Here is a 14,202-nt window from a genome sequence, read left to right as displayed (position 1 = left end):
GGGCTGCAGATAGCGCTCCTGGCTCACGGACTGCCATAGAGCCGGCGGCCACTGGCAGCGGGGACAAAAGCCATCAAGAGGCCTGACTGCCCTTCCCCCTCAGGGATACCTGGTGCGTTGCGTTACACGTGGTGATGGCTGGCGAAGGAGATTTGGCCTGAAGACTTGGCGCACAGACTGGCGCTTCGGCGCCCACGCAGCCTGGCCGGTACCTAGGCCTACTGCTGAGTGAGCGGCGGGCATCTGCTGCCATAGACCTATTGCTGACCACGTGACGCTGCCTGTGTCACTGCGCGCACTCTGCGTCGCTGATGGGCTCCAACCTCTGAGTCACTCCTGATACACAACCGGTTGCTGACCGCCCGCTTGGCCACTATTGTCCTCGCTATCCTATCTGGACCCTCACTTGTTTGGAGATATCACCATGGGGCGCCCGGACGCTCGCCAGCCCAAACTAAGCTTTGATAGCACTCGCAGGGACCACACATCGACGCGGACGCGCCAGGGTCCTGGTGAGCCACCCCCGCAGCCTGCCCAGCCTGATGCCCCTGCTGCGGATATCGCCAGCCTTCTACAGGAAATGCGACAGGGCTTCGCTACCGTGGTAGAGAAAGTGGATGGAGTCACGGCTCGACTGGACGCCCTGGTCCACAAAGTGGATTGCCATGAAGAACGCCTTACGACTGCGGAACAAAGGATCTCCGACAACACCGACGCCGCCGCGACCCACGCAACACAGTTAGCGAGAATGGATAACCTCCTCCGTGTCATTGCGGCGAAGAATGAGGACTTAGAAGCGCGCAGCCGCCGCAATAACATTCGCATTACCCATGTGCCGGAATCCACTGCCACAGGCAGAATGGAACTCTATGTGGAGAAATTGCTCAAGGGCTCCATAGGGGAGGACGCCTTCTCCTCGCAATTCATAGTGGAAAGGGCTCACCGATCACTGGCACCTATGCCCCAGCCTGGCCTACCACCGAGACCCATAATCGCTCGACTTCTGAATTACCGGGACCGCGACACGGCTCTTCGAGCGGCCAGGACACAGAGGTCGCTGAGGTACGACGGCATCACCTTTTCCATTTATCCTGACTTTACACCAATGGTTCAGGATGAAAGGCGTAAATTCCTGCCAATAAAAAAGAAACTGCGTGAAGCCCAGATAGACTATGCACTTTTATATCCGGCGAAGCTGAGGGTTACTCATCAGGGCAAACAACGCTTCTTCACTAACCCGCAGAAAGCCGAAGACTACTTTAAATCCATCCGAGGGGCGCGCAGAGGCGACCGGGCACCTGAGGACGACCTGGAGATCGACGACCTGCCTCCTGAACGCCAGGAAGATTAACTGCCTTCATGACCTTCGATATTTGGCAAGAACGTAATTATCTACTGGTCGGTGCTGACGCACCTTTTGGCGGTTGGGCAGAACCATGCGGATCGGACTTACTGGACATCGCACCCCCTGTGGTAACGTATACCAAGGACCGCTCTCTTGGCCCTAGCCTCCACCGAGGGCGGTACAGACTGGAGCTATGGGCCGGATAGTGGCAGCGTGTACCTTTAGATGTTCCCTAATTGGGTGTTCCCCACTGGACATTTGTATGTTGGGTTTTTTGCCACTCTGAAGTTGGGGGGGAGGGGTGTGAGGGGGGGATGTGCTTGGGGATTCCATGGCTACTGGCATGTTTGGGATGCTGGGGTGGGTGGGGGGGGTTCGGACGTTATGAGGTTACTATTGCATAGCTGGTGTTTGCATATGCTGATGTGGTGTGAGGCCTGGCGCTACTGTTGCGGCTGTGACTCCATGCTTTGGCCCGCTTGGCCGCCTTCTTCTCTGATGTCAAAGTGCTTATGGCTGCGGTGAACTCGACTGCACGATTAACCTGTCTCTCATGGAATGTTCGGGGGCTGAACGATGCTCGGAAATGCAGGAATGTGATCGCCTACTTGACTAGACACCATGTACAAATAGCTCTACTACAAGAGACACACTTGCCTGCGCGCAGGGACGCCCCGTTTGGACAGAAATGGGCGTGTACTCGCGCTTTTTCTTCCTATTCGTCTTATGCTAGAGGGGTGGCGATACTAGTTGCCCGAGGTGTACCTTTCTTTCACATGGGAGAAGTGGCGGACAAAGAGGGGAGATATGTTTTGTTGTGGGGGAGACTGGGGCATGATGTTTATTTATTTGTCTCAATGTACGCACCGAATATTGACTCACCTGATTTCTTTTCCACACTGTGGGGCAAGATTGTGTCCATCGGGGCAAGACACGTCATCTGGGGAGGCGATTTTAATCTGGCCTTGGTGCCCTCCCTGGATAGAGCGGATGGTGTTAATTCTTACAAGCCCCGAGCTCGGGAGGTTTTGGAGGGGGTAATGGAGGAGGGTGGGCTATTTGACGCCTGGCGACGGCTACATCCCCACGGGCGGGAGGGCACGCACTTTACGCATCACACCGGGACCTGGGCGCGCTTGGATTACTTTTTGGTAGATCGGGAGGTCACTGGGGAGCTGTTAGAGGCCGATCATTTGCCCAGGACCTATTCGGATCACAGCCCTGTTAGACTACGGTTCCGGACTCCTGGGTGGGATAGTCCACGGCCGCACTGGAGGTTGAGCCCCAATACGCTCCTTGATGAGCTCTTTCGCACGGAGTTGGGCGAGGAGATCAGGGACTTCTTTCCTAGAAACAAGGGCTCAGTAGAGTCAGTGGAACACATATGGGAGGCTTTCAAAGTCACTATTCGGGGATTCTGCATCTCTAAGAGCCATGGGGTCCTGCGGGATATCCTGCGAACCATAACCACATTGGAGAATGAGTTGCATGCACTAGAGCTCCAAATGGTGACGAGCGATGACCCACTCCTGCGGGCAACCTTTCGGGACACACTAACCAAGTATGAGGAGGAGACTGCAAGAGAGGCGAAATACCGGGGCAAACACTGGGTGGCCCGGAAATACTGCGAGGGGGATAGGCCTGGTAAAGTGCTTGCCTCACTCACGCGCGCGCCACGTGAACACAACACAATATTAGAACTTATCGATGAGGATGGCACTGTCACTAGAGAGTCGGATGGGATACTGACTGCATTCACAACACACTACGCGGCACTATATACCTCGAAGGCAGAAGCTGATGCTCCATACGCTGACTATATGAACGACGTGGCGCTATGCTGGCTTAGCGACGGTGACAGGGAGTTCCTAGCGGCTCCTTTTGAGCTCGAGGAAGTTCGCGAAGCCATTATGTCCCTGCAGAATGGGAAGGCCCCAGGACTCGATGGCATCCCAGCCGAATTTTACAAAGCTTATATTGATATTATGGCACCCGTACTTAACGAAGTCTTCACTGAATCGTTAGCTGATGGTAGACTACCTCGTTCCATGCGTGAAGTGGTTATCACCTCCCTTCTGAAACCTGGCAAGGCCCCTACTTCCTGTGACTCTTACCGCCCACTCTCCCTTTTAAATTGTGATGTGAAGATCCTTGCTAAGGTCCTCGCCACAAGACTATCACTGCTGATGACTAGAATCGTCCTGCCCGACCAATCTGGCTTCGTGGCAAGCAGATCCACCTCCCATAATCTGCGCACCCTGTTTTCTCTGCTACGCTCTGTCCACCCTGATGTCCCTGTGGCGGCTGTGTTCCTTGACGCCACCAAGGCGTTCGACTCCGTCGAATGGCCTTACCTCTTCTCGGTTCTGGGCCGCATGGGGTTCCCTAAACTGTTCTTGGCATGGGTACGCCTCCTATACACGGATCCCACGGCGAAAGTACTGATCAATGGGAAGCTATCGCCGCCTCTCAGACTTACCAGAGGCACTCGCCAGGGATGCCCGCTCTCACCCCTGTTGTTTGCAATCGCGGTCGAACCATTAGCGTGCCGCCTCCGCCAATTACACCGGGAGGGAGCGATTCAATGCCTGCAGCGGCAAATAGATGTGTCCCTCTATGCGGATGACATCACACTATATGTCAAATTCCCGGAACTACACGTCAACCCCTTGCTCCGTGAATTCGTCCTGTTCGGGGGGCTATCAGGCGTTCATATTAACTGGGCCAAGTCACAATTTTTTCCCCTAACTGATGCGGTGGCTGATTTTCCGTTAGATTATCCGTTGGTGTGGTGCAAAGACGGTCTTCGCTATTTGGGGATCCGCATCGCACGGGACAAAGATGAGACGCTTCGCTCCAATTATGGGGTGGCTATAACCAAATTGACCGCTTCTGTCGACAGGTGGATCACGATGCCACTCTCCATGGCTGGCAGGGCCTCCCTTATTAAAATGGTGATATTACCCCGTTTTTTGTATTTTTTCCTAAACATCCCATATTATCCGGGGGCCTTCTTCTTCAGGACACTTCGCGCCGAATTACGCAGACTTTTTTGGGGGGGCAAATCTCCCCGGCTGAAGTGGTCCACGTTGACCCTTCCCTACGACCAGGGTGGCTTCGACATTCCAGATTTCGAGACATATTACCTGTGCGCGCAAGCGCATTTTGCTTACCATTGGATGGCTCCCACCCCCTTCATGCCTCACGTAGCAGTGGAGGATTGGATAGCACACCCACTCCCGTTGAACGGTCTGATGCATTGTCCCGAGACTTCCATCCCTACAGCGAACACCTCGGTCTCATGCACCCTGGACGCGTGGCGACGAATCGCCCAGCGACTCCTCTGCGCGATGCCCTATTCTCCTAAGCTTCCTCTGACCTACCACCCAAACCTTACATTGCTGTCGGAAGTTGGGTTTCGCCAGCTCTGTAACAAACTGCACATTTCCTCTTGGGGTGACTTGTTCCACAACGGAATGTTCAAAACAGCGGACCTCTTCTTCCAATCGCATGCCCACTCGCCCCTCGAGCTGTTTTACTATATTCGATTGCGCGCGGGGATGCGAGACATCCTTCCGGAATACCCTATTGAACCTGTGCCCTTGCCACCGCTACACCATCTCCTAGAATCTCCAGATGGGGCCCATCTGGTCTCTGGGCTCTACCGCAAATGTCGAGGAGCTGCCCCCCTATCGGTCTCTGCTGCCAGATTGCGCTGGTCAGAGGAACTGGACACAGAGATCTCGGATGACCAGTGGCAATACTGCTGCGCATTGACCTCCCGCATCTCTGCCAGTTGCAGATTGAAAATAATACACTATAAATACTTGCAGAGGGTCTACTACACCCCGGCCCGGAAACACAGATTCGGGCTGGCCGATAATGACCGCTGTGAACGCTGCCGCGCAGAACACGCTGACTTTCTCCACTTAGCATGGTCCTGCCCCCAAATTGCTGACTATTGGCGACAAGTCATCGAGGCCGTTGTGCAGATGGTGGATGAGGAGATCCCCGCGGACCCCCTGGTGGTCATCCTTGGATACACGACGCACATATCCAAGGGAAGCAGAAAATTCGTCGATATAGCATTCCTCCTAGCCAAGCGCCGTGTCGCCTGCCGATGGAGCAGAGGCAGGGCGCCTAAGTTCAAGGATTGGCTAACTGACTTAACATATTGCCAGGATCAGCATAACACTTTTTCGGAATTATTGCCTCTCACGAGCAGACCTAGGAATATCTGGGACCCACTAGTACACTACCTGCTACAGCGCTCGGATGATGACACGACGTCAGACGATGGGCCCACTACCTCCCAATCCCATTAGCATTATTGTTCGCCTTATTGCTACCCGGCGATACATGACACACGTTGTTTTCCTCCATCTATGGGATCCCTATGCCCCTGCAGTCTCCCCGTGGAAGGCATAGCACTGGTCTCCACGGTACGGCCCCCCTCGCCTCCCCCCTCCTATGACCGACCTTCCCTTCCGACGCGCCACCGGACGTCCCCCCCCCTCCTCTGGAGGGTGCTATCCCACATTCCACTAACAGCTTTGCACTTTCGCCCCATGGACAGCCAACGCCTTAGGTCATTGACTTCTAGACATTCGTCACCCTACGCACCAGCGCCTGGCGACACCACCACACTACACCACCATCATACATTGTAATCGCACTGTAATGCATCACTTCACCCACGTAACCTTGTTAAAAAGTTGGGGTTTTTTTTTTCTCTTTTTTCTTTTTCTTGTTCTACTAGTTACAAAACATTAGGAGCGAGATTCTCATCCTGCTCACACAAAACCTGTTTGGCTGCAGTACATCCTTCTTGGCCTGCCCCGCCGGACAGCGCTGTACGAAGCCTTTTTCTTGTAACGTGCCGCCGGGCCCCCGGGATGCCGGCTCAAAGGCTGTGTAATGTTGCTCCACTATCGCTGCCGGCCTCCGGGTTGTAGGCACATCAAGCTGTGTATCCTTATGTGCTCATATCAATAAAGCAGTTTTAAACACCCAAAAAAAAAAAAAAAAAAAAAAAAAGGATACTGTTTGGGTCAAGGATGGTATTTGCCCACCAAACATACAAGCAGGAAAGCTTGTCTGCGGCTTCAAGATTGTGGTCTTTATTTTTCTCCCCATGTGTGTTGTCTAATACAATCATGGTGTTTCTTCTGGACAAGAGAGCCTTCAAAATGTGTCTGTTGGCATCCTCGTTCGGCATATGCTGTTGATTTCTAGCAAGACTGAATTCTGTGAAATTGGACTCCTTTCCTTTGACCTCCATCATATTATGAGGCTACAAGCATGGGGCTACACATAGTCAACGGTAGTGTTATGATTTGGAGCTCAAACTCGAACAGCCCACTTTCAAAGGTGTTTTGGAACCAACTTTGGTGTTAAACATGTACAGTTCTATTAAGAGCCTTCATGTAGAGATTTTGTAATGTAAAAAACCATCTGAGCTTTCATCGTTATAGTGGTTTTGTGATGATACCAATTTGGTGGTATTTACATTGTGTAGGCAAGAATAATCCTAAAATGCCACTTTACATGTAACAGTCATAAACTGAGAGAAGGGTAAAGGTAGATGTTTTGAGCAAGGCATTGAGAGGACATGCAAGCACTGAACAGAACAGTCTTGAACTATTCCACTGCCACACAATACCTAATTTTCCCCGAATCACCTCCCTATTAGATCATATCGGATGAAGTGTGTGGCTGTCCCCTGGTAAAAGACGTCTTTGAACTGACTGGTGAATTCTGCCGAGTGCCCAAGAGAAAGTGCAATCGTCATTACTGCTGGGAGAAACTGCGCCGCGCGGAAGTGGACTTGGAGCGTGTTCGTGTGGTACGTAGCAGCCTTCACCTTTAACTTGCACAATGTTTTTGGATGAACGATGAGGGAGAAGGGGGATTGTATGCAACCTTGATGTGTCTGTCTTTTTATGCATACCCCAAAGGTAGAGGATCCCAAAGTAGTCCCAAGGCTTTTAGAATTTCACAGCGAGTACTAAATCTTAATATTATTCAGTGTTATCATGATTGTGGCTTGAGGTCAGGCTCCCTGAAAGTTTTATCTACCATTCTAAAAACAAGTACTCTCGGTTTGTCATAGTTTGCTGTCTCAAAGTAGAATAATCTTTAGACACTGTATCAACACAGTTTCATTACAATTCACTATACTCTGGGCTCTGCTCTCAGCAACTGCCTTCGAGATTTAATAAACTTTACATATTTCTAGACTACGCCACCCCTTGCATGGAGTAACTCATGTCTTCTGACTCTTTGGCTTTAAAGTGGTACAAGCTGGACGAGCTGTTTGAGCAGGAGCGCAATGTCCGCATGGCCATGACGAACCGGGCCGGGTTGTTGGCACTGATGCTGCACCAGACTATACAGCACGACCCTCTTACTACAGATCTGAGGAGCAATATTGAGCGCTGAAATTAAAAAAAGGTGAGTGTGGGAGTGTTGTTAAAGGCGTACTGAAATTCTTGAAAGTTACTCTTTTTTTTTGTTTTTTTTGCTTAATATGCTGAAAAACCCCAGGGTCAAGAAGTGCATAATTAAGATAGTGATTTGATGTACTGTACCATGGGGCTTTGAAACTATTTAGATATGAACAGGATGGTCGTTATCTTTCAGTGAGTTTCTAAAAAGGCCATCATACCAGCCAGTACTACATTTAACTTCCCTCACAAAATGTAGGATCAAAATCAATAAAGACTTATCTTTGTGTGAACCCAAGCTTATACTGAAATTACTCCGAGCTAGGCAGTTTGATCATGGACTGATTTTCATCTATTTTTGGGGAGATGAATAGGTCCGAAGCCTTAATCGAGGTTAAGCAACATGATAACTAAATGTGTATTGGACACAAATAAATGTAAGTATGTTTATTAAGCTTAGTAGTATTTAGTGTGCATTACTTAAAAATCTTTTACCCGTTACGAGCTAAGGCCCCCACCCCACTTTAAAGCTGAGTGATTATATATTTGAGGCAGTTTGTGTTTTACCCCTCATAGCTTTTTCACGCAAAATATATCCTGTCTAAATTTTCATCCTTTTTACCCCCACATGTTGAGAATTCTAAAGGTCTCCTGATGATTCCCCAGGAGAAGAGAGCCAGTCAGTCAGTCAGTCAGAAATACTTTATTCGGTTCATTGCAAAAACCATAAAAGTGTACTAAACATCAGAAAATCAAGACCAGAATTAAGAAAAAGAAAATTTTGTGCAAATTAGCAAGCTTTGCAGTACAATATCATGTTTAAAAACATACACTAGCGAGTTTAGGTAACAAAGATCTTCTACAAATATCACAATTTAAAACCATTAAAACACGGATAAAAACAAAGCGCTCGGACAAAATTAATTATTCATTCCACTATATACACTGGGTCCAATTAATTTTCCTCTTAAGTCTCATGGCTATTGTCAAGAAATTCGCTATATTGAAAATCTCCCAGGTGTTAGACAACAGCTGTAGGTACAAGAGGGCCGGTTTAAGTTGTCTAAAGCCCTTGCCTATGATAAGAGGAATAATGAACCTTTTGCGAATTGAAGAGAGCCAAAATGTAGAAGGAGTTTGGGCTTTTTGTAAATATTGGGGAAAAGGTGCTTTGCAAAAAAATGTGGGTTTTTTTTCTTCCAAAAATGGCTTCAACAAAAGATTTGCTGTGCTATTATTGGCCTCTTACCATCATTCAGAAACAGACAGAGTTGTAAAACAATGTTATCCCAGTTTTTGCAGTTTTCGAAGTGGTAGTGAATACCTTCTATTTTGCAGTTAGTACCTACTTGCTGTATGTGAGCGAAAGAGTTCTGAAACTGAGGGATGAACCAGGAAAGCTGTAAAATACCGAAAAGTAGACCACATTCTGAAATCAGCATGAGATCACTGGTGTAGATCGACCATAGTTCTACCAAAGAAAGTAATTGTTGAAATCCTAGCTAATGAAAGTAAGTAGGGAAAGAAAGAGTAGAAAATGTCAAATTAATATTTTTTAGACCCCGATGCGCTGTTCTATAAAAAAGATATTCTGTAGTGTTTCCACACTTCTGATAAAAGATAGTATCCCACCTACACTGCGATATATGGACTGGCTGAACAGGAGAGTGGTAACCCCAAAACCCCTACCTCTATTCTGCCAATCCCAATTCTTGTGTGTTGGGGCAAGGGGGGGGGGGTTAAAGTCTATGGCAAAGACACTCCAGTGTCCTGCCCCATCAATTCCTCAGGTGTCTGTTATTTGTCAAATATAAGTATTTAGCAGAGTGCAGAAAGTACTTTTCCTTTTCAAAGTAACAGCACAGGCTAGATTGATAGCATTATTGAGTGTTATTAACACTGTGCTGAGTAACAAGTTTCTAGCCCACACCACCTTGGGTTTGCTTTACCTCATTATAGTTACAGGGTTGGTGCTAAAGAGATGCACCTGCTGCTAGTTTTAGGTTTAATAGTATGGTGACCATAGGACACCAAAATTATAAAGGACTCAATTGGAACCCAGTAACTTGTTTGAACTAGAACTCCCAAAACAGTTCACACTCTGAGGTGGTTGTTTTTATAATTTAGTTTTAGAGCTGCAGAACATCATTTCACCTCATGCAGCAGGATTGATGGAAAAGTCCTTTTCATTCCCTTGACCCTTCCTATGGCCACGTTTGTGTGCCATAATGAAGCAGGCGTTTTTCACACGAGGTGAATGTAAATGGACATAAATCAGGAAGGGCTTAACTTGCCTGATTGGCTTTCCAAATAATGCTGATGTGAGGCAAGTTTAAAAAACAAATAACCCCTGCAAGTATGCCGGCATGTGGAAGAGGTGTGGCGCCGCGGCCAGGGCGACTGACGCTGGAATCTGGGGACCACGGTTCGATCTCCGGCTCCGGCGGCAGGTTAGCCCAGCACCATGTGACTCTGGGCAATAGCTCGCTTAATCTTCCCGACGGCCCCCAGCGCCTAGAGACCCTTACGGGTGATTGTGCGCTTTACAAATGTGGACTTTACTTTACTTTTTACAATTAAGAACTAATTGGAGAGAGGTAAGCAAGATTTCTTAATTCCCGCCCTTTCAGATGACTCGGAAAGTGGTACAGAATGTTGAATAGGAGGCGGTAGAAAGAAATAAGTGTGACAGGTAAGATGGGTTTTACTGTGGCACTGACTAAATAAAAATGTGAGGAACAAAAGGCTTAGTTTAATCTGAACCACTGGTAGTACTACTCAACCACCTGTTTTGCTCTCTGTGATTACAGCAGGAGACCAACTGTATGAATATTAGTCTTCACCCTGCCCCAAAATGAATGGTTCAGTCACAAAAGCAGGGCTAGATCTCCTCTGAGTGCAACCTCAAGCAGTTGTAGATACGGTTCAGGTTTTTTTGCCATACAGTTGGTTTCTGCCTACAATGGCACAGCGAGAAAAAAACATCGAAGGCACCCAAAGTATCAATAGTTGACATTAATTCAGGCAGTCCATTCATCACTTTTTTGTTATTTTCAGAGAAGAGATGGCCCACAGAATCCAGGGCAAAGACGTTTTTTGCCACTAACAGTAGACCGCTTTTCTGTGAGATCAAATTTGAGACTAGCGTAGGATAAAGCATTTAGAAATTCTAAAGGTGGCTAACCCATTTGATAAGATTGACTGTTTATAATGATTTCAAGAGTTCTATGAATGAAGTGCTTCAAAACAGTAAAATGTACAAGTCATCTTTGCAATACAAAATTTTATTTAATGCAGTATTTCTGGAGGCTCTGAGAAGGAGAGCCTTTTGCACTACATTTTCCCTTCTTGTAGAACAAACAGGGAATTTGGGTCATGAGTCGAGACTCAAATCATTTCCCGAAAAGGGCTTCCAGGTGCATTTCTTTAGTGCTTCAAAACTGTTGACACCTAGCCTCATGTCTTGAAATTGTAGTCCACTAATGATGCTGGTAAAATGGAAATTCTCGTGATACGAAATGAAATACTAACTAAAGAATGCTTGAGACAGTGTGTCCTATAATTCACCACCACTGCTTACCTGACCTGAACTATTAGGAAATGTGGTAATTTGCATGGATGCAAGTCCTCCGACAGCGTTCTCTAATATGCATTTTTTCCTCTTGTTTTCACAGTGTTGGAAGCAGTATCTTTCGTGAGTTCTTAATTCAACGTTTTGCAGACCTTTAAGTTCCTCACCTCTTGAACAAACCAGAGCAAATTTATTTTTCTGAGGTGGCTGGAATTTCCAAGTGGTTGTAAATGAAAATACCATTCCAAGAAATGTTTGCTCGTATTCCTTCCTCCCTGTTAAATGTTTCCTTAGAAGAGAAAGCATAGCAGATGTATATTGACATTGGTCGTTCTTGTAAATAACTGGAGATAAAGTCAATGATGTGCATTTATACTTGCCATTCTTGTATATATTTGTTTGAGATATAAAAAGATGCACTCTGAATTTGTATGTGTCCCTTAACTGACGTTGAACTGAGCCGCGTAGAAAGGTACAGAAGCAATATTAGAATAAGATGACAGTGCCTCCGAATCACCATGACACATTTGTGCAGATGTAGTTATTATTTTAAAAAAAAAAGATTGATCACTAATGTTTAAATTGAACCTGGAACAGTTGTTGAAGAGAGAACCTAATTCGATGGCAAACCTTTGCTCGGGCCACAGGTAGAGGAAATGTTGGGAAAAAGAAAAAACATGCACTGATACCACCATGGCTAAGGGTGCACTACAAACCTTTCAACATAGGGGTTCCTTTCATAGAGGACACTCTTGATGGGCCACAGTGAATTAATTGCTGGTTACTTATCTGCAGAGGCAAAAGGTCACACATGAAGTGTTTATTGGATGCAGTTATAGCTCACACTGCTGCTGTCTCGTGATAAATGCTTGAATGAACTTCTGCATTTCACTTTCTCTTAGCATAATGCAATGTAAGAGGGACAAATAGCAATTTACCTAACAAAATAAGTTAAGTGGTAGCTTTTCTCATTCTCTGTAAATGTACTTTAATATGCCACTTATTACTGGTACTGACCCTGCATCCAAGTTCTCTAGTATTTGGTATAGCAAAAGCGCTGGTAAGAAGACAAAAGGTATAAGTCACAAAAATACTGAGAGCTAAGCACTGTAGATTTCCATTTTTGATTTCCATTTATTAGCTTATGTTTACAAATACTCAAAATCCAAGAGAAGTATGCATGAAGCTCCACTTATGTTGTGGATTTCTCCATGGACACCAGATGAACTTTAGTCAATAAAACCACCAATTATCTCTTCGTAGGTTAGAGATTCTTGGTGAGTTCCGAATGAAGCCAAACCCACTGAACTCATTTTTTTACTTTTTTTTATTCATCCTCATACAAAGTTTCGTGCTCAAGGATGTAAACTTTGCCGGGGTTACTGGGATTCCCGTGGGCTGTGGAATGACTTCACAATAAGCAACCCCTTTCTTTTTGACGTCAATTAAGAGTTTATGAACCAAGAGCATAGCTCACTAGTTCTTTTGGAGACACAGTTGATCTATTCCACACCTGCACTGGCATGAATGTCTCACTAGGGTAGTTTCATGCAAACTTGTATCCTTACACAAAACTCACCTTTCAACACTTGCACGTTCTTTCCTTGGCAAACCTGCATTCAGGAAAGACGATGGCCATAAAAGACCTTTACAAATTACCCATATGCCTGTATATCTGCACGGCTGTGGTTTTTCTCCCACTAACACAAAGAAGTCTGTAATCTTCAGTCAGAGCATCAGATACCACAGAACATACAATCAAGAATCTCTTGGCATGTGCTGATATGAGTCAATAAGCTGTATGAAATATCTTCTGAAACCTATATTTCAATAAAGAAAAGGACAGCCCCACCACAGAAAACAGAAGAGACCATTCCCTGTGGAAATAAGGATGACAACATCTGTATACATGTGAGCTGGCATGAATCTATGGCAGAAACTACAAAATTGACAACCCTGGTTTATAGCTCTTTCACTTTTATGTTTTCTTCTAGAGCTTTGAATACAAGAGATTCCTTCTGCTAAATATATGTTCATGGCATGTGTAGCTCTAGATAAGCATGCTCTGCGTACTCCTGCCATCTATTGTTGGTCTTGAATGTGTACAACTTGGTTTTGTTTGAAGAAGTCTTTCAAGTAATGAGGTGTAGTAACTCATCCCTTAGTTGGCAATGTGCATAGGCATCGACTCCATGGTTAGATTGTTCACTTCCGACTTTGAGGTCGGATGTGCTTCTCTGGGGCTCAGAGGCATGCCGCGTACAATCCTCCGACATGGGGCCTTGTCCCCGATGAGGCTGCATTGGAGTCTCATACTCCAGAATGTTTAAAGCGTAATGTAAAAGATACTATTTGTAGCATGTGTTGGCCATATATGCATATGCTTAGCATACTCCTGCTATCTAATGTTGGGCTCGGGCGTTTGCAACTTGTTTTTCTTATGAGAAGTCTTTTGAGTAATGAGGTAATGTGACTTTACCTATAGTTTATACTGCACATGTTTATTGGTTCCTTTGTTGGATTGTTTTTTTCCGCCATCGGGTTTCGGATGTCGACCTCGGAGCTCTGCCACTGAAGCTTTGATTACTACTGTGATGCTTACCAGCGCCCTGATTCATAACCTTCGATGGAACATTCGACAATAACTGAACACTGGTTTCCTTCACATATTTCGACCTGCCCACCCCGGGCTTGGACCCAGGTGAACCTGGGCTTCTATTTCCGCCACCATCTTCTTCCACTTGATGACTCACAGTGATGGGAAAAAAACCTTCAGTTTCTGGAGCACCAGAAGAAAGAGAAGAGACTTGAGGTACTGGAATTCTCTCCAGCATGGGTGA

At 46.5% G+C, this 14,202-nt stretch overlaps 1 protein-coding gene across 1 annotated transcript in view; it reads left to right on the top strand.

Moving 5' to 3' along the window:
• CXXC1 (CXXC finger protein 1) overlaps positions 1–11,788 on the top strand; it is a 107,406-nt gene extending 95,618 nt beyond the window's left edge. The window contains exons 14-16 of the mRNA XM_078664736.1: positions 7,038–7,190; positions 7,640–7,798; positions 11,466–11,788. Of these exons, the coding sequence (XP_078520862.1) occupies positions 7,038–7,190; positions 7,640–7,786 (300 nt within the window). The 3' untranslated portion in view covers positions 7,787–7,798; positions 11,466–11,788. The remainder of the gene's footprint in view (positions 1–7,037; positions 7,191–7,639; positions 7,799–11,465) is intronic.
• The last annotated feature ends 2,414 nt before the right edge of the window (positions 11,789–14,202 follow it).

Source organism: Lissotriton helveticus, chromosome 10 (assembly GCF_964261635.1).
Source record: "Lissotriton helveticus chromosome 10, aLisHel1.1, whole genome shotgun sequence".
Classification (NCBI taxonomy): Eukaryota; Metazoa; Chordata; class Amphibia; order Caudata; family Salamandridae; genus Lissotriton; species Lissotriton helveticus.
Note: the sequence above shows the minus strand (reverse complement) of the source record. Positions and strands in the feature narration are given on the sequence as shown.